General features: G+C 39.7%; 1 protein-coding gene across 1 annotated transcript in view; it reads right to left on the bottom strand.

Moving 5' to 3' along the window:
* Positions 1-26,331, bottom strand: part of NIPAL1 (NIPA like domain containing 1) — a 31,608-nt gene extending 5,277 nt beyond the window's left edge. The window contains exons 1-5 of the mRNA XM_005904586.2: positions 26,150-26,331; positions 12,633-12,899; positions 5,363-5,419; positions 2,075-2,165; positions 245-405 (exon numbers count right to left, since the gene is read on the bottom strand). Coding sequence (XP_005904648.1) covers positions 245-405; positions 2,075-2,165; positions 5,363-5,419; positions 12,633-12,899; positions 26,150-26,195 — 622 coding nt within the window. The 5' untranslated portion in view covers positions 26,196-26,331. The remainder of the gene's footprint in view (positions 1-244; positions 406-2,074; positions 2,166-5,362; positions 5,420-12,632; positions 12,900-26,149) is intronic.
* Between the last annotated feature and the right edge of the window lie 438 nt (positions 26,332-26,769).

Genomic DNA, 26,769 nt, shown 5'->3' with positions numbered 1-26,769 from the left:
GGTTGGAATATAAGCCTTTCCCCTCTCCAATTCCCATCTCTTCCCTTCATTCTGAGGAAGCGAAGCACGGACACAGAAATTAGTTGTGGCACCTTTTCAGAAGGCTTGTACTACTCAGAAGGCTTGTACTATATCTCAAGCCACAGACAGGCTTGCAGGAAGCATATTACAATATTATTACAAACTCATGTGATGACAGAAAGTGGAGCAGAATTTGAGTGTCTCTTTCAGTTGAATTACAGACCTGGGTCTCTCAATTTCATTTCCATTTCATGCAGAGTAGCAACTTTCTCTTCTTGTGGGGCATGGATAACCATCACAGTTGATCCCAATATACTTAATATGCAGCCTATTTTCCCATGAATGTTCAATTGCTCATTTAAAAAGTAGGAAGACAATATTGCACTGTGGGAAGAAGGAAAAAAATCACTCTTATTCAATTACCTTTGGATTCCACAGCAGCTCAGTTGTCACGCCATGGTGTGCACCAGTCTGTATCTCAGTCAACTGCTTGGAATATGCTACATGACACTGAAAACCCCAATTAGCTTGCTTGCTTTATGTATGTGTGTGAAGTTTGTTATATATTACTATATTTGTATTTAGAAAAATTTCTACCATTTGTCAAACTTTAAGATTAACATTTTAAAAATCATTGGTAGTTTGCTATTTTAAAAAAATTTCATGGGAGTATAGTTGATTTACAATGTTCTGTTAGTTTCAGGAATACAGCAAAGTGAATCAGCTATACATATGCATATATCCACTCTTTTTTAGATTCTTTTCCCATATAGACCATTACAGAGTATTGAGTAGAGTTACCTGTGCTATACAGTAGGTTATTAGTTGTCTGTTTTATATATAGTATATATATATATGTCAATTCCAGTCTTCCAATTTATCCCTTCTTCTCCCTTCACCTTCTGGTAACTTTATTTTCTACATCTGTACTCTGATTAGCTTTAAAACTCAGAAAAGATGATTAATCAAATCTGCTTAAATTGCTTTTCTATCTAAAATATTATAATAGGCATTCTGTACACCTGAAAATTTCCCATGGCCTTCTAAGAGGTCCCACTCAATTTGTTTTCAATTTCCCCATCTTTTTCTGTAAAGTCAAAGTAGAAGATATTTTTACATCTTACTGGCATGATACATTTAGAACATGCATGCTCATGAAAGCTTCAAAGAAAGATATAAGCCTAAAGAAGAATTAACTCTGCTCTTCAGGGCCAGTATTTAGCTGGTACACACAAGTACAACCAAATGGGTTGTCAAAATACTAAAATATTTCCTTACCAACTGCTATTGCCCTGATACTTTCCCACTACTTTGGTTGCTATGGCCTCAGGGAGTTCTAGATTGGCACCAGGATGGACACAGATTATGCCATCCTGCTGTTCAACCACTAGGTCGGCTGTGGTCCCTTCTCCTTATGCCCTGGCACTCCCACCAGTGGGTAGGCCTAGTCATAAACCTTCTTCTAGAGGTTGATAATGGAGATAAAAGGAAAAGGCAAAAACACAATAGTTGCTTAGTTACAAAATAAAACAGTTCATGGGTTCATGGAACACATTCATTTGGGATCATAATAACGATCAACTCAGATATATTAGATCCACTTTCTATTGACAGGAAAATGACTCCTGCTTGCAGGACTAAAAGAAACTAAGATGTCTCCAAACAGAAGTAATTCAGCATCAATGCAAGAGTTTTAGTAAGAGCTGAAATTTAAACCAAATATCATGCTTTTTAAAGTCCTCTGATAACTATGGTCATTAACCACTATGGCAACAGAAAGCATAAAGAGGGTTGTGGCAATTTGTTCAGGTGAGAGGGGAAAACTGCTTGGCTTCACTGAATCATCACAAAGAAAACACACAATTACCTTAAGTTTAGCAGGAAGACACTCTGTTTCTTATTTCTACTGCTATTTATTGTGGAATCTTCTTAAATTATTTTTGTGATTTTCAAAATTTTCTTTGAGATACGCTTAGTAATCTATTTCTTGTGGGTTATGTGAATCATGGTATTAAAATCTCTGCAGAAGCCAAGTTCCTTACTGCTCACGTACCTGACAAGAACACTCAGAGCGCCCAGTGAGGTGACCAGAGTGGCAGGAGCGAAAGCATAAGCTGCAAAATTCACAGCCTCTCCTGCTCCCACTGGAAAGCAAGCAGCAGCGTTAATATGAAGGATAGGCACATGTATTCAACAACGGACACAGGCAAAACAGTAGTCTTTTATTCTGAAGACACTCACAACTAATGAAAAGGAATAATTTAACTTCTTTTAGGGAAGGTGGGGAAAGTTTGGTATTCAAAGGTTGCAGATGCACCTTAATTACCTGATGATGCAAACTCACTAATGCAAAAAGTGGTGACAGGGAAATATCTATTTTAAAAGACCTTCAATAAAGATTTCAGTTACTTTAGTACCAGAAACATAGTTGGTCACTCTGCTGAAATCTGGCAGAGGTAGGCTTTGAAGTGAGCAGAGAATTATTGTTTGCTCAAGAATACCTACTGTGGGCAAATTAATAATAAAGCAACTTGTAAAATTAGAATGCTTTCTAGAGGTCCAGCCAGGGGATAGTCCAGCCAGGGGATAGGCAGAGATACCCACAGGCCTGTGTAGTCAGGCAGCCCTGGATTGCAGGGGATCTACAAGCAAGTAACAGTATCTTAGTAGCTCAAGTCCTAACAATGTGCTCCTGGAGGCCTTTTCTTATCTGAGCAACTCCAGACTTCCATGAGATAGGGGGATGCAATTAACTTCGAGAGCAATGGAAAATCCCTCTAAGAGTTGGGTTCTTGTATTGAGGGCAGATTATTCTCCTGGGTCACAACTGAATGCTTGCCCACAGAATGTAGTATTTCACACTGCAGCTATGCCAAGCACATACTTCTTGTTGAGAGAGCTTCTGGAACAGATAAAAGACACCAGTACACTTTTTCTTTTTCCCCCTGGCTGCTATCCACTCCACTCCCAGCCCCTACCCCATCCCCAGCCAGATCTGCAAGAGTAATCAGCTTCAAAACATCTTAAAACAAATAGAAACATACAGAATGGAACATTAGGAGACTGTGCATAACAGCAACAATGGTAGTTTTCTTGGAATCATAAGCAATGAAATAAAATTCACATTTTATGGCAAGATGAGAAAAATGTACACAATTTTTTTCCCCATTTGGGCCTCCCCTCTCCCCTTTAGTGTGTCTTGTGCATTAGCCAGACTCCTTAGCGGATATCCTTCCTCCTCAATCTTGAAGGGACCACGACCTTCTTTGTATGTGCACCTCTGGATTGTGTAAAGTGTTCATTATACAGCATTTAGTGTACAGCCTCCTGTCTTGAAAAACTTATACAACTGTGATTTGATCTCTAACGTACAGAATAGTTTGCTGAGAGTCTGTTCTCAGGTTATAATTCTTAATTTGACTTGAATAAAAATTTTCCATTTCTTTTTTAGATTGACTAGTTAATTTTTCATCAACATAAGCTTTCTTGAATACCTCATTATTTATATTTTTATCACGATAGCTTTCCAGGAAAATACTGACTTCATGAAGTAATGTGTGTTTGTCTCTAGGTAAAAATCTCTAATGTTGAAGACAATGCTTTTCTGTCTTTAATACTTGTTGAAACCATGTGCATGGTGAGAATACAATTACAAATGTAGCCATATAATATTCTTCTTCTACTTTCTATCGCATAGGCAGAGGGTGGGAAGATACGAGAAAAAGAGAGAGTAAAGGGAGAGAATCATCCAAGTATTTATTTGGAATCTTCCCAGTATGGTCCCTGACAACAGTTACTCAAATGAAGTATGAAAACAAATGTGAAAACACCTTAAAAATTGAAAAAACGCTATATAAATTGAAATTATTTTTATTCACCATCTTGTAAGCAGATAGGGTATGGGTTTCCCAAAGGAAAAGAATGAGATACAGCTTTTTGATGTAAGAGAAGCCATTTTAGGCCTAAGCTATTGTGTGCTCTAAGCCTGGCCACAGTGCTTGCCGTTGAACAGGGCTCAATAATTAATGATCTTAAAGGAACAAAAGGACAAACTGTTATCAGGCAAGAAAAGTCACAACAGCAAAGATGATAAATTGGTTGTAAAGACTCCCAATTCTGGTTCAGTGGAAAGGCTAGCCTAAAGTACTTTCTTGAGCTATTTTGCAGAATTTAAATCCCCTCCACCACTAAGTCCATTTGAACCTAAGGAATGATGTTGAACTTGCCCAACCCTCATGACCTCTATAAACTAGACAGAAGCCTTAGCCTGGATTTTATCAACCTTCATCCCATTTCTATGTTCGATTCTTCTCTGCTCAAGCCCTCTATGAATATGCACATACTTTGAGCTTGAAACTTTCCCAATTTGCTGTTTGGGGAGACAGCACTTTGGGAAAGATCTCCAGAATTCTCCTTACCTGCTCCAAGTAACAAATCCTTTCTTCTTCTTATCTTTGGTTTGGTTGTGTCTTTTGACACCCACCAAGAGGCGAAACCAAGTTTTGACGTAACAAGCCTTTTAGATACCACCATTTGTTTAAAGAAAAAGTTATCCAATTCTTTAAGAGAATCTCAAAAATACTGAAATGTTTTACGTGGTACAGGAAAACCGATGGAAGTTTTAAGGCTTCTGGCTGCAGAGGGAGATGGCTGGCAAGTATGTGAAACTACAATTTATGAGGTCCTTTCTCTGGAAGTTTAAGGCTTGGAATTTGAGAAAGTTCAGAGGAATTAGCAGGGAGATATAAATCTGCAAAAGTGCTTGAGAGATAACACCGCCTTCTCTCTGGACATCACATTAACGAAAGTGGTTTCACTTCATACAGAGTCTCATTTAATCCTCCGGGCAAGTCTAGGAGGAGGGAGATGCTGACAATCTTCATCTCCTCTCTGTTTGTTCAGAACCAAGCAACCTGAGGGGACTTTCATTTATCCACGTTTTGGTCCTTGCTAGGAAATTTACCCACTCTATGCAGCTAGAATAGTCACATATAGAATTAGGAGCCAGGGAAATACAGGAGGGAAGCATTTTCATCAATTATTATGGGGAATAAAATACAAAAGAAGGAGAAGTTAGTGATAAAACTTAAGATTTCAGATGGTAAGTTTTTTCTTGGCTATCCAAGACAGTATTGAGAACATGAGGGTGGGAGGAAGACAGAATAAAAATTAATTCTAAATTCATAGGACTTACTTTATATATGAGACATTATGCCCACACAAAAACTTCCAGACTGATATGCCAGCCTTACCAGTTGGATAAACTGATCAGTTTGAACAACTGCATGTAATTTATTCATCATTTTGCAAGCAAACACCATTCTTGGCATTATGGACTCACTTGAGAGTAATCCTGCCCACCAGAGCCATTCCTTGAGGTAAGAATGTCCACCTTGTCCTAGGAAAATGATGAAAATAGAAATTAAGTTCTAAAGTGGAAGAAGAGGGTTTGGGGAATTAACTTCTATAAAAGGTACCGGAATATGGTTAGAAAAAGCAAGACTTAAGGCCTACTCAGTATATCTGATCTTTTAGCTTACTTACTCAGTCATTTCTAGAGATCTCCTTTACATTGCCTTTGATTTCTACAGAAAATGTTTTCTTCATTTGCAGGAAAATTAGTCATGAGGTTTATTATTTTCAACTCAAAAAAAAAATGCAAACCTAAAAACTGAAAATTATGTTTTATTTGGTGGATTTGCTGAGGGCTTAAGTCTGGGAGGCAGCCTCTCAGATAATTCTGAGGGCCTGCTCTGAATAGAAAAGGGAGGAGCCAGGATATATAGGAGTTTTGCAAAAAAAATTAAAAAAACAAACAGGTAGTTGGAACATCAAAAGATTACTGTTAATTTTAAACAATGAATTTAGCACTTCTATTTGTATGGGAAGATGTAGGAGTCTGGCTCACTGGAATCATTCCTTTGGTATGCACCTTAACTGTTTAGGGCCAATATCGAGTGCTCTCCATCTCAAATCCCCTCAGGCTGCACTGACTGCTGGTGGGGGCAGTCACTACTGTCTTGATGTCAGCAGTATCCTTTGTTTACTGATATGGAAGGTAAACTATTTATGCCATTCAGAGGTGTAGATAGAGTATTATAAGCCCTAAATGCTTTATTTTGGCCACAGTTAAAGACAGAACCCCGTAAATATTAAATTAGATTAGTACCTAATGAAGACATTAAAGGAAAGATGGTTGACATAAGAGCTTTTGAAATTTTGGATAGTCAATGAGAGAATAACCAGCATTAGCCAGCTGGACTCTACTTATTCTCTACCTTTTGGCACCATGAAACTGAATTTGTGTCAGCTGTCATTCAGTCGCTCAGTTGTGTCTGACACTTTGTGACCCCATGGACTGCAGCATGCCAGGCTTCCCTGTCCATCACCAACTCTGGGAGCTTGCACAAACTCATGTCCATTGAGTCAGTGATGCCATCCAACCATGTCATCCTCTGTCATTCCCTTCTCCTACCTTCAATCTTTCCCAGCATCAGGGTCTTTTTTTCCGCAATGAGTCAGTTCTTTGCATTAGGTGGCCAAAGTATTGGGGCTTCAGCATCAGTCCTTCTAATGAATATTCAGGACTGATTTCCTTTAGGATGGACGGGTTTGATCTCCTTGCAGTCCAAGGGACTCTCAAGAGTTTTCAACAACACCAAATCTCAAAAGCATTAATTCTTCGGTGTTCAGCCTTCTTTATGGTCCAACTTTCAAATCCATACGTGACTACTGGAAGAACCATAGCTTTAACTATATGGACCTTTGTCAGCAAAGTAATGTCTAGGCTTTTTAATATGCTGTCTAGGTTTGTCACAGCTTTTCTTCCAAGGAGCAAGCATCTTTTAATTTCATGGCTGCAGTCACCATCTGCAGTGATTTTGGAGAAAATCAAGAAAATAAAGTCTGTCACTGTTTCCATTGTTTCCCCATCTATTTGCCATGAAGTGATGGGACCAGATGCCATGATCTTCATTTTTTGAATGTTGAATTTCAAGCCAGCTCTTTCACTCTCCTCTTTCACTTTCATCAAGAGGCTCTTTAGTTCCTCTTCGCTTTCTGCCATAAAGGTGATGTCATCTGCATATCTGAGGTTATTGATATTTCCTGGCAATCTTGATTCCAGCTTGTGCTTCACCCAGCCTGGCATTTTGCATGATGTACTCTGCATAGAAGTTAAATTAGCAGGGTGACAATATACACACTTGAAGTACTTCTTTCCCAATTGGGAACCAGTCTGTTGTTTCATGTCCAGTTTTAACTGTTGCTTCTTGACCTGCACACAGGTTTCTCAGGAGGCAGGTAAGGTGGTCTGGTATTCCCATCTTTTTTAAGAATTTTCCGTAGTTTGTTGTGATCCACATAGTCAAAGGCTTTAGCATAGTCAATGAAGCAGAAGTAGATGTTTTTCTGGAATTCTTTTGCTTTTTCTATGATCCAACGGATGTTGGCAATTTGATCTCTGGTTCCTCTGCCTTTTCTAAATCCAGTTTGAACATGTGGAAGTTCTCTGTTCAAGTACTGTAGGCCTGGTTTGGAGAATTTTGAGCATTACTTTGCTAGCACGTGAAATTAGTGCAATTGTGCGGTAGTTTGAGCATTCTTTGGCATTGCCCTTCTTTGGAATTGGAATGAAAACTGACCTTTTCCAGTCCTGTGGCCACTGCTGAGTTTTCCATATTTGCTGGGATACTGAATACAGCACTTTCACAGCATCATCTTTTAGGATTTGAAATAGCTCAGTTGGAATTCCATCACCTCCACTAGCTTTGGTTGTAATGATGCTTCCTTAGACCCACTTGACTTCACATTCCAGGATGTGTGGCTCTAGGTGAGTGATCACATCATCCTCGTTATCTGGGTCATTAAGATCTTTTTTGTATAATTCTTCTGTGTATTCTTGCCACCTCTTCTTAATATCTTCTGCTTCTGTTAGGTCCATATCGTTTCTGTCCTTTATTGTGCCCATCTTTGCATGAAATGTTTCCTTGGTATCTCTAATTTTCTTGAAGAGATCTTTAGTCTTTCCATTCTATTGTTTTCCTCTATTTCTTTGCACTGTTCACTTAGGAAGGTTTTCTTATCTCTCTTTGCTATTCTTTGGAACTGCATTCAGATGGATGTATCTTTCTTTTTCTCCTTTGCCTTTCAATTCTCTTCTTTTCTCAGCTATTTGTAAGGCCTCCTCAGACAGCCATTTTATCTTTTTCGCATTTCTTTTTCTTGGGGTTGGTTTTGATCACCACTTCCTGTACAATGTTATGAACCTCTGTCCATAGTTCTTCAAGCACTCCGTCTATCAGATCTAATCCCTTGAATCTATTTGTGTCTAGTCTACTGAAAACGACAAAACCTTTCCTAAGATACTCAGAGAATTATCTTCCCACTCTTGTAATTTTTGACCTTAACCACATGAATTAACCATTTATGATTTTCTCCTTACAAAATTTGCAAATAACTAAATTGGAATATTAAAATATGATTTCATATGCTATTTTTAAAAAACTTAGTATCAGAAATACTTTGTCAGCCCTTAATTAATAATTGAGCATTCCAAAGTCTGGTGTATTATTATTAACCTGTATGAGATCATACAGACACTCAAACATAGAGTGTGTGTGTGTGTGTGTGTATATATATATATATATATATATATATAACCATAGAGTGTATATATATATAAAACTGGAAACAATATATATATATTGTTTTTAGTTTTTTTCTTATCATTATATAAAAGCCTTAAATATTATAAACATCCAGATATGTAAATCTAGGTTGAATTCTTATTTACTCTTTTTTTTTTAAACTCTTTTTACTTTATAGGCCATAATGCTTATATTGGATGTGTTTAATTCTTTTTTAGAAATTGAAATATACTTGATTTATAATTTTGTGTTAGTTCCAGGTATACAGCAAAGTGATTCAGTTTTTTATATATATATATATTTCAGATTAATTTCCATTATAGGTTATTATAAGATATTGAATGTAGTTCTATATGCTATACAGTAAATATTTGTTGCTCATCTATTTTAGGTACAGTAGTTTGTATCTCTTAATATCATACTTCTAATTTATTCTAATTTATCCCCTTCCCTTTGGTAACCATAAATTTGTTTTCTATGTCTATGAGTCTGGTTCTCATTTGCATTATTTTGTAGATTCCACATATAAGTAATATATATTTGTCTTTCTCTGTTTGACTTAGTATTATATTCTCTAGGTGCATCTGTGTTGGTGTAAATGGCAAGATTTAATTCATTTTTATGATTGGGTAATATTCCATTATATTTATATATCCCATCTTCTTAAGCCAATCATCTGTTGATGGGCACTTGGGTTTTTTACATGTTTTGGCTTTTGTAAATAGTGCTGCTTTGAACACTGGGGTGTATATGTCTTTTCAAATTAGAGTTTTTGTCTTTTTGAATACATGCCCAGGAATGGGACTGCTGGATCATATGGTAATTCTAATTTTAGTGTTCTAAGAAACCTCCAGTCGTTTTCCAGAGTGGCTGTACCAATTTGCCTTCCCACCAGCAGTATAGGAGGGTTCCCTTTTCTCCACACCCTCTCTAGTCATTTGTCTGTGGACTTTTTAATGATGGCCATTCTGACCAGGGTGAGATAATACCTCACTATAGTTTTGATTTGCATTTCCCTGATAATTAGTGACACTGAACGTCTTTTCATGTGTCTATAGGTTATATGAATGTCTTCTTTGGAAAAATGTCTATTTAAGTGTTCTGCCATTTTTTTGATTGGGTTGTTTGTTTTGATATTGAGTTGTATGAGCTATTTGTATATTTTGGATATTAACTCCTTGTTGGTTACACTATTTTCGAATACTTTCTCCCATTACATAGGTTGTCTTTTTTGTTCGTTGATGGTTTCCCTTGCTATGCAAAAGCTTTAAGTTTGATTAGGTCCTATTTGTTTATTTTTGCTTTTATTTCTTTTGCCTTGGGAGACATATAAAAATATTGCTACCATTTATGTCCAAGAATGTTTTGCCTATGTTCTCCTCTAGGAGTTTTATGGTGTCACATCTTATATTTTGGTCTTTAAACCTTTTTTGAGTTTATTTTTGTATATGGTATGAGGGATGTTCTAATTTCCTTGATTTACATGTAGCTGTCCAGTTATCCCAACACCACATGTTGAAGAAACTCTTTTCTCCATTATATATTCTTGCTTGCTTTATAATAGGATAATTGACTGTAGATGTGTGGGTTATCTCTGTTCCATTGATCTATATGTCTGTTTTTGTGCCAATATGATGCTGTTTTTATTACTGTAGTTTCATTCACTTCTTAAGATAAATTCCCAGAAGTAGAATTATTCGATTTTAAGATGGTAACATTTTAAACTTTCCCAAATTTCTCTCAGGAAAGTTTGTACCTATTTATATTGCTTCCAGCAATGTTTAAGAAAGCTATTTATTTCTCAAGTTCCCTTAGCAGCATAGGGCATTATTTTTTAAAGAAAAACCAAATCTTATTAAAATAGTAGGCAACAACCCTGGAGCCAATTGTTATATAGTTGATATCTCTTTGGGTACTAGTGAATTAACATTTACTTAAGTATGTTTATTGGCCACTTACAATTCTTATTCTGTGAGTTCCTTGTTTATGTGCTTTGTCTTTTTCTGTTAGGTACTAATCATTTTCTTATCAACTATTGTTGTTGTTTAGTCACACCTAAGTCATGTCAGACTTTTTTGAGACCCCATGGACTGTAGCCTGCCAGGGTCCTCTGTCCTTGGGATTCTCCAGGCAGGAATTCTGGAGTGGGTTGCCATTTCCTTTTCCTGGGATTATCAGCTGTAGTCACTCTTTACATACTGTGGATCCTAATACCCTTTGTCATATATTTTGAAATTTTCTCCCCTACATGTCATTTCCTTTTCAGTTTCAGTTACAGGTGTTTTCAAGTAGGATTTTTTTTTTTTTTGGTCAATCCAGATAATCTCTTTCTTCATATAGAATTGTTTCCTCCTTTATCTTTATGCTTAGGAAGACTTTCTTTTAGGATTTAAAAAATTACTTTATTTTAAATTTAAATTAAAGTATGTGAAATCTATTGTGAAAAATGGAATAAAGTAGGACTCTTACATTTTTCTGCTCTAGTTTTTGACAGTTGTCTCTATACTTCCGATTGAATAATTCATCCTTTCTCTAGTGGACTGAAATGCCACTTTAAAAATTGTGTAATAAACTGCTGCATGGACTTATTCGACTTTTCAATTATCTTTTATTTTGTCTATCTTTTTAAATGCTAAACTATTTTAATCAGTGTCCCCTCAATAGTACTCTTCTATAAACTTGTTTGTGTAATTCATAACCATTTATTATCCTCCATGGATCTTAGAACAATATTTAGCTTTTTAAAGACATTTTTCTTGATAAGAATGAATAGAAAATTCATGGCTAATAAAGGACAGTCAAGCAGAGCTAATAGCTTCTGAAATGTCACTGCAAATAGTACCTAATTCTACTGCTATCTATTTATTGACTTGACAATACTTATTGGGTGCCAACCTCTATGCTAGGGAAGGTTCCTGCTTTTGTGAATCTACTATCAATAAACAAGACTGTTGACAACAAGTAAATAAACAATAAATGTACAATGACAAATTATTCCAGGGACACTGAAGGAAACCCTTAGTGCAATAATAGCAGGGGTGGAGGTGAGTGAGACCTTCCCAAAGAGGATGGTCAAGAAGGCCATTCTGGAGTGGTTATATTTTAGTTGAAGTCTGAAGTATGAGTCACCAAGTGACAGGCAGGAAGAAGAGAGTTGCAGGCAAAGGAAAAGACCTTGAGGTGGGAAGCTGTCCCAGCCATGCTGCGCTCAGTCATTTCTGATTCTTTGCTGTCCCCATGGACTGTAGCCCACCAGACTCCTCTGTCCATGGGATTCTCCAGGCAAGAATACTGGGGTGGGTTGCCATTTCCTACTCCAGGGGATCTTCCCGACTCAGGGATTGAACCCCTGTCTCTTGAGGTGGGAAAGAACTTGGTAAATTCTAAGAACCAGAGAAAAGCAGGTGGCAGGGAGGGTAGCAGAAGATGAAGCTGGAGAGGTAGCATGGGACACTTTAGACAGGAGGTGAGGTCAGAGATTGTGCAAGGATGTTTGGATTTTACTCTGAGTGCAAACAAAACCCCCTAATGTGTTTAGCCTGATCTGACTTTAAATCCTGAAATCTCAGACTAAGGAGGAGAAGGAGGTGACAGAGGATGAGATAGTTGAATGGCATCACTGACTCAATGGATGTGAGTTTGAGCAAACTCCTGGAGACAGTGAAGGACAGGGAAGCCTGGCATGCTGCAGTCCATAGGGTCGCAAAGAGTCAGACATGACTTAGCAACTGAACGACAACAAGGTTATGAAAGAATAACTCATTCCACATGCTAAATCTTTTGAGTTTTAGTCTCAACCTAAAGGAGACATAACTGGTTCAATCCTGGAAACTGCTGAGAACAGAGATAGGGGCTAAGACAGAGACAGGGAAATTCTCTGAAATTCTCATAGCACCACGGTCTTACAATACGATTATCTCTGCAATTAGAAACTTGAATTTGTTAGTTGCATTTGTCTCTTACCAGCTCTAGTGACACCCTTTTTGGCCAGTTGCAAAAGGCCCTTTTTTTTCAAGATGAAACTGGAGCCAATAAAAATACTGGAACTTATTGCCAGTACCAGGCCTATATAAAGGTTGTATTTGTTCTCTGTATTTGTAGAAACACTCAGGTTGGTTATGCTGGAATTCAGGTCCCTGTAGAGGACAGGAGAAGCCAGCAGCTGTGACACACGTGTGATCTCACACCAAGCCTGGGAGGTATTCGGACAGCTCAGGGACAGCACATAGCCTGGAAAAAGGGAAAGAGGGAGATGTCAACCGACGAAAGGGAGATGCATTAACATTTTCTTTCTTTCTCCAAGAAATAGAAACTTTCTTTCTCCACTAATATACTTTTTTACTGCCTGATGGGCAGTCTCCAGCACCTGATCCACGGGCTGGCAGACACGTTCTGCTGGGCTCACACACACAAGTTCTTCACAGTGTTTGCAAAGTGCTTTAGCTGTCATCATCTAAGCATGACAAACTTCACATCAAAGTCTGGATTCCGCTTATTGAATGGAAAGTCTACCAATACTTGGTTCTCTGCTGGAGCATCAGGGAGCTGTGTGCACTGGCTTGGGCTCAGCAGTTCATTACAGCCCCCTCCCCGGCACATCCACTTCTCTCCATCAGTATGTTTCATCATCTGTGTTTCATCAGAAAGCATCAGTGTGTGTATAATGCCCGAAAGTAGGAAAGAGCACAGCAACCCCACCAGACTAGAAATCACCACGTTACAGGAAACTGAGCTAACCCACTTGATGTGCATTTCAGAAAATGTGTTTAAAAGTGGGTCTAGTTTACTAGACCACTTTCCCAGAGATAATAATTTTTCAAGTCTAATTCACTTCCTCCTTAATAAAATAGACTCTAATAGAAAAATGAATTAAATATCAGTTGGCCTTTTTTTTCCCCCTTGAAGAGGATTCAAATAAGCATGTAAATCCACTGAACCAGACCCATTATTGTAACTGCCTTTTCTTGGGGGGGGGGGGAGCTAAATACTAAAACACAGAATGACAACATTTTATACTGTTTAAGAGATTTTTATAATCTATTCTCCATTTGAAAAGCTACCAACACAGTGACCCTGTGACTAGGTTTTCTATCTTCTCAATTTTTTTTTTTTCCATTTGAAAGGCTTATTTTCCTAGTGTTACTTACCCTGAACAAAAATGGGCAAAAACAAATTTTAGGATTCAGTGAAATAAAGTCAGCTTTACATCTCAAAAATCTTAAGAAAGCAAGAAAACAACAAAAGATAGTTTGACTAAATGTTGTCTTAGAAACAAAACTTTAATAGTGGGATCTGTGTCTCTGGGGCAAAGCAGTATGCGTGCGTGTGTGTGTGTGCTAAGTTGCTTCAGTCATGTCCAACTCTTTGCAACTGTAGGGACTGTAACCCACCAGGCCCCTCTGTCCATGGGATTCTCCAGGCAAGAATAATGGAATGAGTTGCCATGTCCTCCTACAGTGGCTTCCCAACCCACAGATCAAACTTGCACATCTTTTGTCTCATGCACTGGCAGGCAGGTTCATTACCACTAGCACCACCTGGGAAGCCCTAAAAGCAGTATTGAGTTATGTGAATTTTACCACACATACAGGTGAGAAACAACTATTAAGCTCAAGTCTAGCAAAAGGTAAAATAATTGAATTCAATTTTTTCATGGTTATTATTTCATTTATCTCTGTAATTTGAAAATGAACCAACTTTGATTCAGAGATACAGGATAAATTCTGAGACAAAACTTCTAAATATTCCAAGGAGAATTATATTACTTCAGGGATAGTTTACCGTAACTGAGGAATTTTTTAGGCTGGTTGTTTTAGTAAGAATTGCTGCAAATTTTCACATAAGCTAGCCGTAGGCAATCTAGTCCTGGACACTGTTCATCTCATCTAACCCCCAATTACTACAAAAGTAATTTTTAGTAGTAAGAATTTTGATTATATGAATTTTTGTGAAAACATCTGATTGAACTGGACAGAAAATTCCATGGCTGCATCAGTATCATTTACTATGTAGTTAACCATTCCAAAACTTTATCTCTGGAAACAGTGTGGGTGGACCTCATTCCAGTGAAACAATACTCTCTCTGAACTGTTTACACAGCAAAATGCTTCCAACATTTTAGGGGGCGTGGGGCAGAGGATGATAAGGGAGTGCAAATAATCTTTGTTGCCTTTTGTAAGTTCTCATTGTAAATGAACATTAATGTTGCATGTTTTATGGCAGGAAAAATAATAAAATCTTGTCTAGTTACTGACCTTAGAACTTAAATTGTTTTATGTTTGGGGAGCATATGAAAGAGGGAGGGCATGTGATATGAACGAATGAGGGAGTGACTGGTGGGTAGGTGGGTATGGAGTGCTGTAGGGCAGGAGGGGAGGGATGGAGGAAGCAGAATATGTGGGCAGGGACACTGGAGGATTTCAGAGCAATTAGAGATCTCAAAATTCAGGTAGCTTCTTAAGATTATAGTAAGCAAAGTAATTCTCCAGGAGTTTAATCCAAACTTTCTCTAACACAGAAAATCTATTACATTCCTTCTTTTTCATTTTAATAGACACTGCCAATAGCCCTTTCAAGTGTCTATACCAATTTATACTCCTGTCAGCAAAGAGCATGTGTCATTTCTTTAATGTTATATTGTTTTAAATATTGAATAATTTAATTTAGGAAATATGTGTCAGTTATAAAGAAAAAAATAATATACACCAAAGTATCAACCACCTAATTTAAGAAATAAAACATTATCTCTCAGAGGTAACAATTAATCTGATTTTCTGTTTAATAGTCCTTGCTTCAAAAAAAAATGATTTCTCGGGACTTCCCTGCTAATCCACTGGTTAAGACTTGGAGCTTCCACTGCAGGGGACATGGGTTCAATCCCTGCTCAGGGAACTAAGATCCTACATGCCATGGGGAATGGCCAAAAAAAAAAAAAAAGAAAGAAAGAAATTTGCCCTATAAGATTATCTTTAAATAATAAATTGTTTCATTTTCTTCTTTTTGTATTCTCTAAGAATGTAATCATATAGTATGCATTCTTTGGTGATTTGCTTGCTTTTGAGATTTATCATTCTTGATGCTCTGACTGTAAGGTTTGCTTTTTTCCCTACTGTTCTATAGAATTCCCCTTTATGACTATCTCACCAGTAATTTTTATATTTTATAGTTTGTGGACATTTGGGTAATTTGCTGTGTTTTTGTTTTTACAAACAGTGCTGCTAATGTTCTCAATTATGTTAAACCAAATGAAGTTGATGATATTTGACAATTTTTTACCCCCCAAAAATAGCAGTTTCATATGATTCAACTTAAGATGTATCTTCTAGGTACAGGTGTGAATATCTTCTTACACACACTTAAAAATTTAACAACAAAGTCAAATTTTCTATAGGATTATATGCCTTTTCCCATCTTAAACTCCATTACTAATTGTCTATAATCTTGGGAAAATTGAATCATCACTCTTGACTTCAGTTTCTTCATCTCTAAAATGAGGGAGTTTGACTCAATGAGTCTAAAGATCCCTTCAATACTTTTGGGTTTGATAATAAGCTATCTTGGTTCCCAGAGTAATTTACTTATAATTCTGGTAGTTCATAAATATTGCTGATGGACCAGCTTTAAATTCATAGGCACTTGTATCTGGAAGATATCTTAAAGAAACTGATGCCAAGATATTAAGTGACTTGGCAAAGCCACGTAACAGCCAAAATCAGGGCCAAATAATCCAATTCCCAGACTACTATTCTCTTTCAGAAACATAAGAACAAAAAGTACAAATAAAGTCAGTTAAAATTTATTGTTGTTTATACAAAGATGAAATGCTTTGAACAGCTTTTTCAAGTCTTATTTGTCTATAAAGAATAATTTGGGGGTCCCTTGGTGGCTCAGGGGTAAAGAATCTGCCTGCCAATGTAGGAGACACAGGTGGATCTTCCTGTTCCTGGAAGATCCCACATACCTTGGAGCAACTAAGCCTGTGCACCACAACTATTGATCTTGTACTCTAGAGCCTGGGAGCTGCAACAACTGAAGCCTGAGCATCCTAGAATTTGGGTTGTGTGTAATACAGCGATAGCTGACTGATAGTGGTGGTTTGGTGGTTTAATCGCTAAGTTGTGCCTGACTCTTACAACCCCAGCCAGGCTCCTCTGTCCATGGGATTTCCCAGGCAAGAATACTGGAGTGGGTTACCATTTCCTTCTCCAGGGGACCTTCCCGATTCAGGGATCAAACCCACATCTCCTGCCTTGCAGCCAGATTCTTTACTGCTGAGCCACCAGGGAAGCCCCTAGCTGACTGATACACTTGCCTGTTTATATTAGCGAAGGAAAGAATGAATGAAATCTCTTCTGTCTATTACAATTTATTCTCCAAATATCAACCAGTGTGAATCAGATTACATCACTCCCCTGCTTAATTCCCCATGATTTTTCATGGCAGTTGTAACAAAATTTGAATTTTTAATTTTTAAAGAGGTTTACATGTTCTGAAGCTTGCTCACCTCTGACATTACGTTGCATTACTCTCTCTCACTCATTCTCTGAAACAACACTTTTCATTCTCTGATTCAATATGTTTTTATTGAGCATCTACCATCTGTCAGGCATTTTCTAGAAGCTGGGGTTACAACTGTGAGTAAAGTAAAATTCCTGCTCTACTACAGTCATTCTAAATGGGGGAAAATAAACAAGTGAACTAAAAACTACAGAATATGTTGACTGCCATGGAAAGGAGTAAAAGCAGCATAAAGGAGTATTTTTTAAGAGAGCATTGAATAGAAAAACCTCTCTGCTAAAAGTAAATGCAAACACCCAGATGTGGGAATTTACTTGAGGAGGGTAAAAGGAACTTTACTAGCCAGGTTGGCTGATGAGAGAAGAGAGATGGTATGAGATGAGGTCAAAGAGTAGTAAGACATAAGCTCAGGTGAAATAAGCCTTTAGTTAAGTCCATCCTTTTGTGTCCTTCCAAAATTCTCCTTCCAAAATTCTACAATGGCTTCCCTTTCCAAATCCCCACCACAGTCTAAAATGGCCTATAGAATCCTATCTCCATGTATCTCTGTAACCTCATTTCCTAATTTTCTCCCTTCTTTCTTTAATAGGCTTAATTTCTTCTCATCTTAGAAGCTTTTAATTAAGTAGCCTTCACTTGTTACTCCTAGTAGTGGCTGGTGTGGCTAGCTCCTTGTCTTCACTGAACTCTCACCTCCTTGGAAAGCCTTCTCTGCCTTTCCAACCTAATTTCTCACTTTCCACTGTATAATTAAACACTGCCAACCAAACAAATGTCCTCTTACAGCTTAATTATGGCTTTGTAACAACACTGTATATCCACAGATCTATTTCATTTACTCAACAAACTACCATGCGTGTACTAAGTCACTTCAGTTGTGTCCAACTCTTTGTGACCCTAAGGACTGTAGCCAGCCAAGCTCCTCTGTCCATGGAATTCTTCAGTCAAGAATACTAGAGTGGGTTGCCATTTCCTTCTCCAAGGGATCTCCCAGACTCAGGGATTGAACCCGCATCTCCTGTGTCTCCTGCATTGGCAGGCAGGTTCTTTACCACTAGCACCACCTGGGGAGCCCAAACTACCATACAAAGCACCATGTTGGGCAACCATTCATCAGCACTTAAATTCTTATTATACTTTCTGTGTGCCCGGCCTGCTCTAGGAATGTGGGAGACAGTGATCAACAAGGCAGGTAAACAGGTCTTGAAACTGAAACAGGTCTTGTTCTCACGGAAACTGACAATTTTATTGAGAAAACTAACAAAAAGACAAGAATAAGGAGAGTAGAATAGGAATGAGAAAAAATTTTGGGAGAAATGGAGAGAAAATTTGGAGCAGAATGAGAAATAATTTTGCTATAAACTGGAAGTTTGGAAATAAACTGTGACAGGACTGGGTAAGAAGCCCATTATTTCAATTAATCCAAATAAAACTGAGCAGATACTATTGATTTTTTTTAAGTTAAAAATTTGTATCTCTAAACAAGATCATCCCACTATCAGTATGTTTGGAAGCCAAATACTCTATGAGGACTGTTGACCATCAGATTTCCTACATAAACTGCTGCAATTCAAACATATTGTTTTCTGAACAACCTTAAGTGAAGAATTTTTACTAGCTTAGAGCACTTAAATTTCAGCACTTAGAGCACTTAAACTTGGAAAAAAAAACTTATGCTTTTAACTTTCTTGTAGAAATCTGGAGAATGTCTATTTTAGTGTAATATAAAAGAAGCTATATTTTATATAGAAAATACAGCTTGCCCTGCTAATAAAATTATATTCATTTGGTGGAATTTTGAGAAACGTTTATGATATGGTTTTTTTAAGAGTAAAATCTCACAGTATGGTACTGGCACAAAGACAGAAATATAGATCAATGGAACAAAATAGAAAGCCCAGAGATAAATCCACACATATATGGACACCTTATCTTTGACAAAGGAGGCAAGAATATACAATGGATTAAAGACAATCTCTTTAACAAGTGGTGCTGGGAAAACTGGTCAACCACTTGTAAAAGAATGAAACTAGAACACTTTCTAACACCATACACAAAAATAAACTCAAAATGGATTAAAGATCTAAACGTAAGACCAGAAACTATAAAACTCCTAGAGGAGAACATAGGCAAAACACTCTCCGACATACATCACAGAAGGATCCTCTATGACCCACCTCCCAGAATACTGGAAATAAAAACAAAAATAAACAAATGGGACCTAATTAAACTTAAAAGCTTCTGCACAACAAAGGAAACTATAAGCAAGTTGAAAAGACAGCCTTTAGAATGGAAGAAAATAATAGCAAATGGAGCAACTGACAAACAACTAATCTCAAAAATATACAAGCAACTCCTACAGCTCAATTCCAGAAAAATAAATGACCAAATCAAAAAATGTGCCAAAGAACTAAATAGACATTTCTCCAAAGAAAACATACAGATGGCTAACAAACACATGAAAAGATGCTCAACATCACTCATTATCAGAGAAATGCAAATCAAAACCACTATGAGGTACCATTTCACGCCAGTCAGAATGGCTGTGATCCAAAAGTCTACAAGCAATAAATGCTGGAGAGGGTGTGGAAAAAAGGGAACCCTCTTACACTGTTGGTGGGAATGCAAACTAGTACAGCCACTATGGAGAACAGTGTGGAGATTCCTTAAACTGGGAATAGAATTGCCTTATGATCCAGCAATCCCACTGCTGGGATACACACTGAGGAAACCAGAATTGAAAGAGACATGTGTACCCCAATGTTCATTGCAGCACTGTTTATAATAGCCAGGACATGGAAGCAACCTAGATGTCCATCATAAGATGAATGGATAAGAAAGCTGTGGTACATATACACAATGGAGTATTACTCAGCCATTAACAAGAATACGTTAGAATCAGTTCTAATGAGGTGGATGAAACTGGAGCCTAGTATACAGAGTGAAGTAAGCCAGAAAGAAAAACACCAATACAGTATACTAAGGCATATATATGGAATTTAGAAAGATGGTAACAATAACCCTGTATCAGATCAGATCAGTTGCTCAGATCAGAGTCGTGTCTGACTCTTTGCCACCCCATGAATCGCAGCACGCCAGGCCTCCCTGTCCATCACCAACTCCCGGAGTTCACTCAAACTCACGTCCATCGAGTCAGTGATGCCATCCAGCCATCTCATCCTCTGTCATCCCCTTTTCCTCTTGCTCCCAATCCCTCCCAGCATCAGAGTCTTTTCCAATGAGTCAACTCTTCGCATGAGGTGGCCAAAGTACTGGAGTTTCAGCTTTAGCATCATTCCTTCCAAAGAAATCCCAGGGCTGATCTCCTTCAGAATGGACTGGTTGGATCTCCTTGCAGTCCAAGGGACTCTCAAGAGTCTTCTCCAAAACCACAGTTTAAAAGCATCAATTCTTTGGCGCTCAGCCTTCTTCACAGTCCAACTCTCACATCCATACATGACCACAGGAAAAACCATAGCCTTGACTAGACGAACCTTTGTTGGCAAAGTAATGTCTCTGCTTTTGAATATGCTATCTAGGTTGGTCATAACTTTCCTTCCAAGGAGTAAGTGTCTTTTAATTTCATGGCTGCAGTCACCATCTGCAGTGATTTTGGAGCCCAGAAAAATAAAGTCTGACACTGTTTCCACTGTTTCTCCATCTATTTCCCATAAAGTGATGGGACTAGATGCCATGATCTTTGTTTTCTGAATGTTGAGCTTTAAGCCAACTTTTTCACTCTCCACTTTCACTTTCATCAAGAGGCTTTTGAGTTCCTCTTCACTTTCTGCCATAAGGGTGGTGTCATCTGCATATCTGATGTTATTGATATTTCTCCCGGCAATCTTGATTCCAGTTTGTGTTTCTTCCAGTCCAGCATTTCTCATGATGTACTCTGCATATAAGTTAAATAAGCAGGGTGACAATATACAGCCTTGACGTACTCCTTTTCCTATTTGGAACCAGTCTGTTCTTCCATGTCCAGTTCTAACTGTTGCTTCCTGACCTGCATACAGATTTCTCAAGAGGCAGATTAGGTGGTCTGGTATTCCCATCTCTTTCAGAATTTTCCACAGTTTATTGTGATCCACACAGTCAAAGGCTTTGGCATAGTCAATAAAGCAGAAATAGATGTTTTTCTGGAACTCTCTTGCTTTTTCCATGATCCAGCGGATGTTGGCAATTTGATCTCTGGTTCCTCTGCCTTTTCTAAAACCAGCTTGAACATCAGGAAGTTCATGGTTCACATATTGCTGAAGCCTGGCTTGGAGAATTTTGAGCATTACTTTACTAACGTGTGAGATGAGTGCAATTGTGCGGTAGTTTGAGCATTCTTTGGCATTGCCTTTCTTTGGGATTGGAATGAAAACTGATCTTTTCCAGTCCTGTGACCACTGCTGAGTTTTCCAAATTCGCTGGCATATTGAGTGCCCCATTTTCACAGCATCATCTTTCAGGATTTGGAATAGCTCAACTGGAATTCTATCACCTCCACTAGCTTTGTTCGTAGTGATGCTTTCTAAGGCCCACTTGACTTCACATTTGAGGATGTCTGGCTCTAGGTCAGTGATCACACCATCGTGATTATCTGGGTCATGAAGATCTTTTTTGTACAGTTCTTCTGTGTATTCTTGCAAGTAAGACAGTAGGTGTTGCAAGAGGGCATCAGAGGGCAGACACACTGAAACCATACTCACAGAAAACTAGTCAATCTAATCACACTAGGACCACAGCCTTGTCTAACTCAATGAAACTAAGCCATGCCCATGGGGCAACCCAAGATGGGCAGGTCATGGTGGAGAGATCTGACAGAATGTGGTCCACTGGAGAAGGGAATGGCAAACCACTTCAGTATTCTTGCCTTAAGAACCCCATGAACAGTATGAAAAGTCAAAATGATAGGATACTGAAAGAGAAACTCCCCAGGTCAGTAGGTGCCCAATATGCTACTGGAGATCAGTGGAGAAATAACTCCAGAAAGAATGAAGGGATGGAGCCAAAGCAAAAAGAATACCCAGCTGTGGATGTGACTGGTGATAGAAGCAAGGTCCGATGCTGTAAACAGCAATATTGCATAGGAACCTGGAATGTCAGATCCCTGAATCAAGGCAAATTGGAAGTGGTCAAACAAGAGATGGCAAGAGTGAACGTCGACATTTTAGGAATCAGCGAACTGAAATGGACTGGAATGGGTGAATTTAATTCAGATGACCATTATATCTACTACTGCGGGCAGGAATCCCTTAGAAGAAATGGAGTAGCCATCATGGTCAACAAAAGAGTATGAAATGCAGTACTTGGATGTAATCTCAAAAACGACAGAATGATCTCTGTTCATTTCCAAAGCAAACCATTCAGTATCACAGTAATCCAAGTCTATGCCTCAACCAGTAACGCTGAAGAAGCTGAAATTGAATGGTTCTATGAAGACCTATAAGACCTTTTAGAAATAACACCCAAAAAAGATGTCCTTTTCATTATAGGGGACTGGAATGCAAAAGTAGGAAGTCAAGAAACACCTGGAGTAACAGGCAAATTTGGCCTTGGAATACGGAATGAAGCAGGGCAAAGACTAATAGAGTTTTGCCAAGAAAATGCACTGGTCATAACAAACACCCTCCTCCAACAACACAAGAGAAGACTCTATACATGGACATCACCAGATGGTCAACACCGAAATCAGATTGATTATATTCTTTGCAGCCGAAGATGGAGAAGCTCCATACAGTCAGCAAAAACAAGACCAGGAGCTGACTGTGGCTCATATCATGAACTCCTCATTGCCAAATTCAGACTTAAATTGAAGAAAGTAGGGAAAACCACTAGACCATTCAGGTATGACCTAAATCAAATCCCTTATGATTATACAGTGGAAGTGAGAAATAGATTTAGGGCCTAGATCTGATAGAGTGCCTGATGAACTATGGACTGAGGTTCCTGACATTGTACAGGAGACAGGGATCAAGACCATCCCCATTGAAAAGAGATGCAAAAAAGCAAGATGGCTGTCTGGGGAGGCCTTACAAATAGCTGTGAAAACAAGAGAAGCGAAAAGCAAAGGAGAAAAGGAAAGATATAAGCATCTGAATGCAGAGTTCCAAAGAATAGCAAGAAGAGATAAGAAAGAGTTCTTCAGCGATCAATGCAAAGAAATAGAGGAAAACAACAGAATGCGAAAGACTAGAGATCTCTTCAAGAAAATCAGAGATACCAAAGGAACATTTCATAACCCTGTATACGAGACAGCAAAAGAGACAGTGATGTATAGAATAGTCTTTTGGACTCTGTGGGAGAGGGAGAGGGTGGGATGATTTGGGAGAATGGCATTGAAACATGTATAATATATATGAAACGAGTCGCCAGACCAGGCTTGATGCAGGATACTGGATGCTTGGGCCTGGTGCACCGGGACGACCCAGAGGGATGGTACGGAGACGGAGAAGGGAGGAGGGTTCAGGATGGGGAACACATGTCTACCTGTGGCAGATTCATTTTGATATATGGCAAAACCAATACAATATTGTAAAGTTAAAAAAAAAAAAAAGTAAAATCTCAGAATCATTAACATATACCATTGCATCCAAGAGGCCAGAGAATGCGGATGGGTACCCACAAAAATAAAAAGTCTCAAATAATTTTGTACTTGGTTTCATTCCTAATTATGAAGACTTATTCAATTATTTGGGCCTCTAGGCCCAGACTGTCTTGCAAATCTCTCTGTTCTATTAATAGAACCTAGGTCAATGTCATTTGAATAAGTGAACAAATGAAAAATGGATCCTTTACTCCATGTCAGGTCAGACTCTGAAGTGTTTGCTTCATATAAAATCCCACCTGCATCTACTCCTCAAACTAAACTGTAGGAATTATTCTCAATTTACAGACGAAGAAAGACTTAAGGAGGGTGTCATAGCTGAGAAGACTGCCTGTGTTCTCAGCTGCTTCAGTCATGTCGGATTCTTTGCAACTCCATGGACTGCAGCCCACCAGGATCCTCTGTCCGTGGGATTCTCCAGGCAAAAAGACTGGAGTGGGTTGCCATTCCCTCCTCCAGGCGATCTTCCTGATCCAGGGATCGAATTGGAGTCATCTGCATTTCCTACATTGCAGGCAGATTCTTCACCACTGAGTCACCAGGGAAGTTTCACTGATAATTCTGGTTTCTCTCAAGTCTTTTCCCCCAGTTGTTGTTCAGTCTCAGTCGCGTGCTCAGTCGTGTGTCCAACTCTTTGCAACCCCATGGACTGCATCACGCCAAGGTTCCTTGTCCTTCACCATCTCCCCGAGGTTGCTCAAACTTATGTCCATTGAGTTCGTGATGCCACCAGAGTCCCACACAATTAATTACTACAGTTAACCCTTGGTATTAAACATGGAGGGCTTCCTTGGTGGTTCATTGGTAAAGAATCCACTTGCCAAAGCAGGAGACTTGAGTTCCATCCCTAGATTGGGAAGATCCTCTAGAGAAGGAAATGGCAATCCACTCCAGTATTCTTGCTTGGAGAATTTCACGGACAGAGGAGCCTGGTGGCTACAGTCCGTGGAGTCACAAAGAGTCTTACAGAACTTAATGACTAAAAAACAATGATTAAACATGAAGCTTGAACATTTCTTGTTGGAACTAAATATACAAGCAAAGCAGGAAAATCATCCCTAAGTTCAAACAAGCAGGTTAATTCACACATCCTCCTTGGGTGGATGTGTTAGTAACAGTGGACATGTTAGTAACAGTTTGACTTACTGGTTTAGGAATTCTTTAGACAAAGATTGACTATCTAGGAAATAATTCTAGATCCTACTGCCTCATAACCACTTTCAAAACTACAACTTTCTAATAGTTTGTGAATTGTTCAGGCATTTTACTCTGTGTTCGTTCTTTCTCTTCCTGGCACCGTTCTGACTAGTTCACTGCGTTCTACCTTAAAAACAAAACAAACAATACCTCTCCACATCAAGGAATAAGCTGGGAGAGCCAAGGGAAGAGAAACTCGGGGGATTTGCCTGCAGTTTTGGGAAGGTAGAGTTCTTGCCACGCCTCTCATTGCCCCCTCCCTCTTTACATCCTTACTGGGTAAACCAGAAATCAGCTTTCCTCTGGACTCTGTACAAACTGAAAACTGTGATTTCACCTGATACAAACTGTCCGCCCGCGCCCCCTCCCCGCCTGCCTGGTCCCCAGGTCCTTAGTTTCATCCCGAGTTACATGAGCCTTCGGTACTGAAGTTGTAGAAAGCCCATGAGCAAAGAGCAAGGGGCGGCGCCCTAAGACTTTAGCCGAAGAGGGTGGAGGCAAAAACCTAGGCCACAGAGCAGTGAGAAACCTACAAATGATCGCGCCCAGTTCCGGTCTCGCCTTAAGCAGCCAAGTGACTGCAGCGACTCAGACGCGAGGCTACAGAGGTTGGAGGCGTTTTCACCTCTCAAAGAAAGAGGAGGGAGGTGGGCAGCCCAGCCTTGTTCAGCGTCCTCCCCCGAGGGTGTTCAGGGCGCCTGACCCTCTACCGTTCTTGAGCTTCGCCAAGCCAGTGCGGGGCGCAAGACTGGACCCCCCCACCCCGGGTCCACGGCCGCGCCCTCTGCCCACGGGATGACGTCGACCACGGACTCTGGAAGTGAGTCCGAGTCAGTGGAAGCGTCTTTCTCGGATGAAACTTGGGAGTCTTCCCACAACACCCTGAACACCCCGTCAAGACACTCAGCTCTTCATAATTTACATGGACCTGTCTTCTAGAGTGGGAGTGGGAAGCCACGTATATCTTGTTCGACTCAGGCATTCCCATAGAGTCTGGCATATTGTTGGCACCAATAAATATCTGTAGACAGCTGAGAGAATGAATAAATGCATGAATGAGTACGTTAAGAGTCGGCGTTTCCCTTTCTGGACTCCACAAGTACCCGCGACCGCCCGCCGGGTCTCATCGCCATCCGGACGCCAAGTCCTCCTGCCCGGAGCAGACACTCACCTTCTCGGCAGGGCTCTCCGGGCGGCAGCCTCACCTGTCCCCCCATGACCCGCGACGGGGCTTCCCAGGCGCAGAAGCTCGCTCCTCAAGCAACCGGTCTTCTCCTGCTCCCCATGTAACCGCGTTGGGGCGGAGCTGAAGGGTCTCGGACTGTGGCGCGCAGACCCCGGCCCCAGGCAGCCTCAGCCAATGGGGGCGGCGGGGTGGGGCCTCCGCTAGAGCCACGCCCCCGAGCCGCGGGGTTGGGTGCTGATTCCCACAGAGCGGGCGGAGGCTGCAGTCCGCCCGCGCAGGTATCGAGGGTTGGTGCGAGGACGCCCCCTGGGGACCGCTGCTGGACCCAAGCAGAACAGAAGCACAGGCACACTTCGCGGGGTAAAGCGTCTCTCGGAGCGTGGAAGTCGCCAGCCAGGTCAACTCCCTGGAAATTTTGTGATGTAAAAGTCTGTGCTGAGGCCCACTTCAGGCTCTTCCCTGGTCGAAATGCCTTCTGCCGGGGGATTCTGAGGGCCCTGCTTTGGGTGTTCGCGGCTTTGCAGGGAAGTTGTGGCCCCTGGATTCTGCTCTGATTACCAAGTAAAGTTTATTCTGGCGGCTTGAGAAGAGAGTTTGTTGTTTTG

The sequence above is a fragment of the Bos mutus genome, chromosome 6 (genome assembly GCF_027580195.1).
Source record: "Bos mutus isolate GX-2022 chromosome 6, NWIPB_WYAK_1.1, whole genome shotgun sequence".
Lineage (NCBI taxonomy): Eukaryota > Metazoa > Chordata > Mammalia > Artiodactyla > Bovidae > Bos > Bos mutus.
Note: the sequence above shows the minus strand (reverse complement) of the source record. Positions and strands in the feature narration are given on the sequence as shown.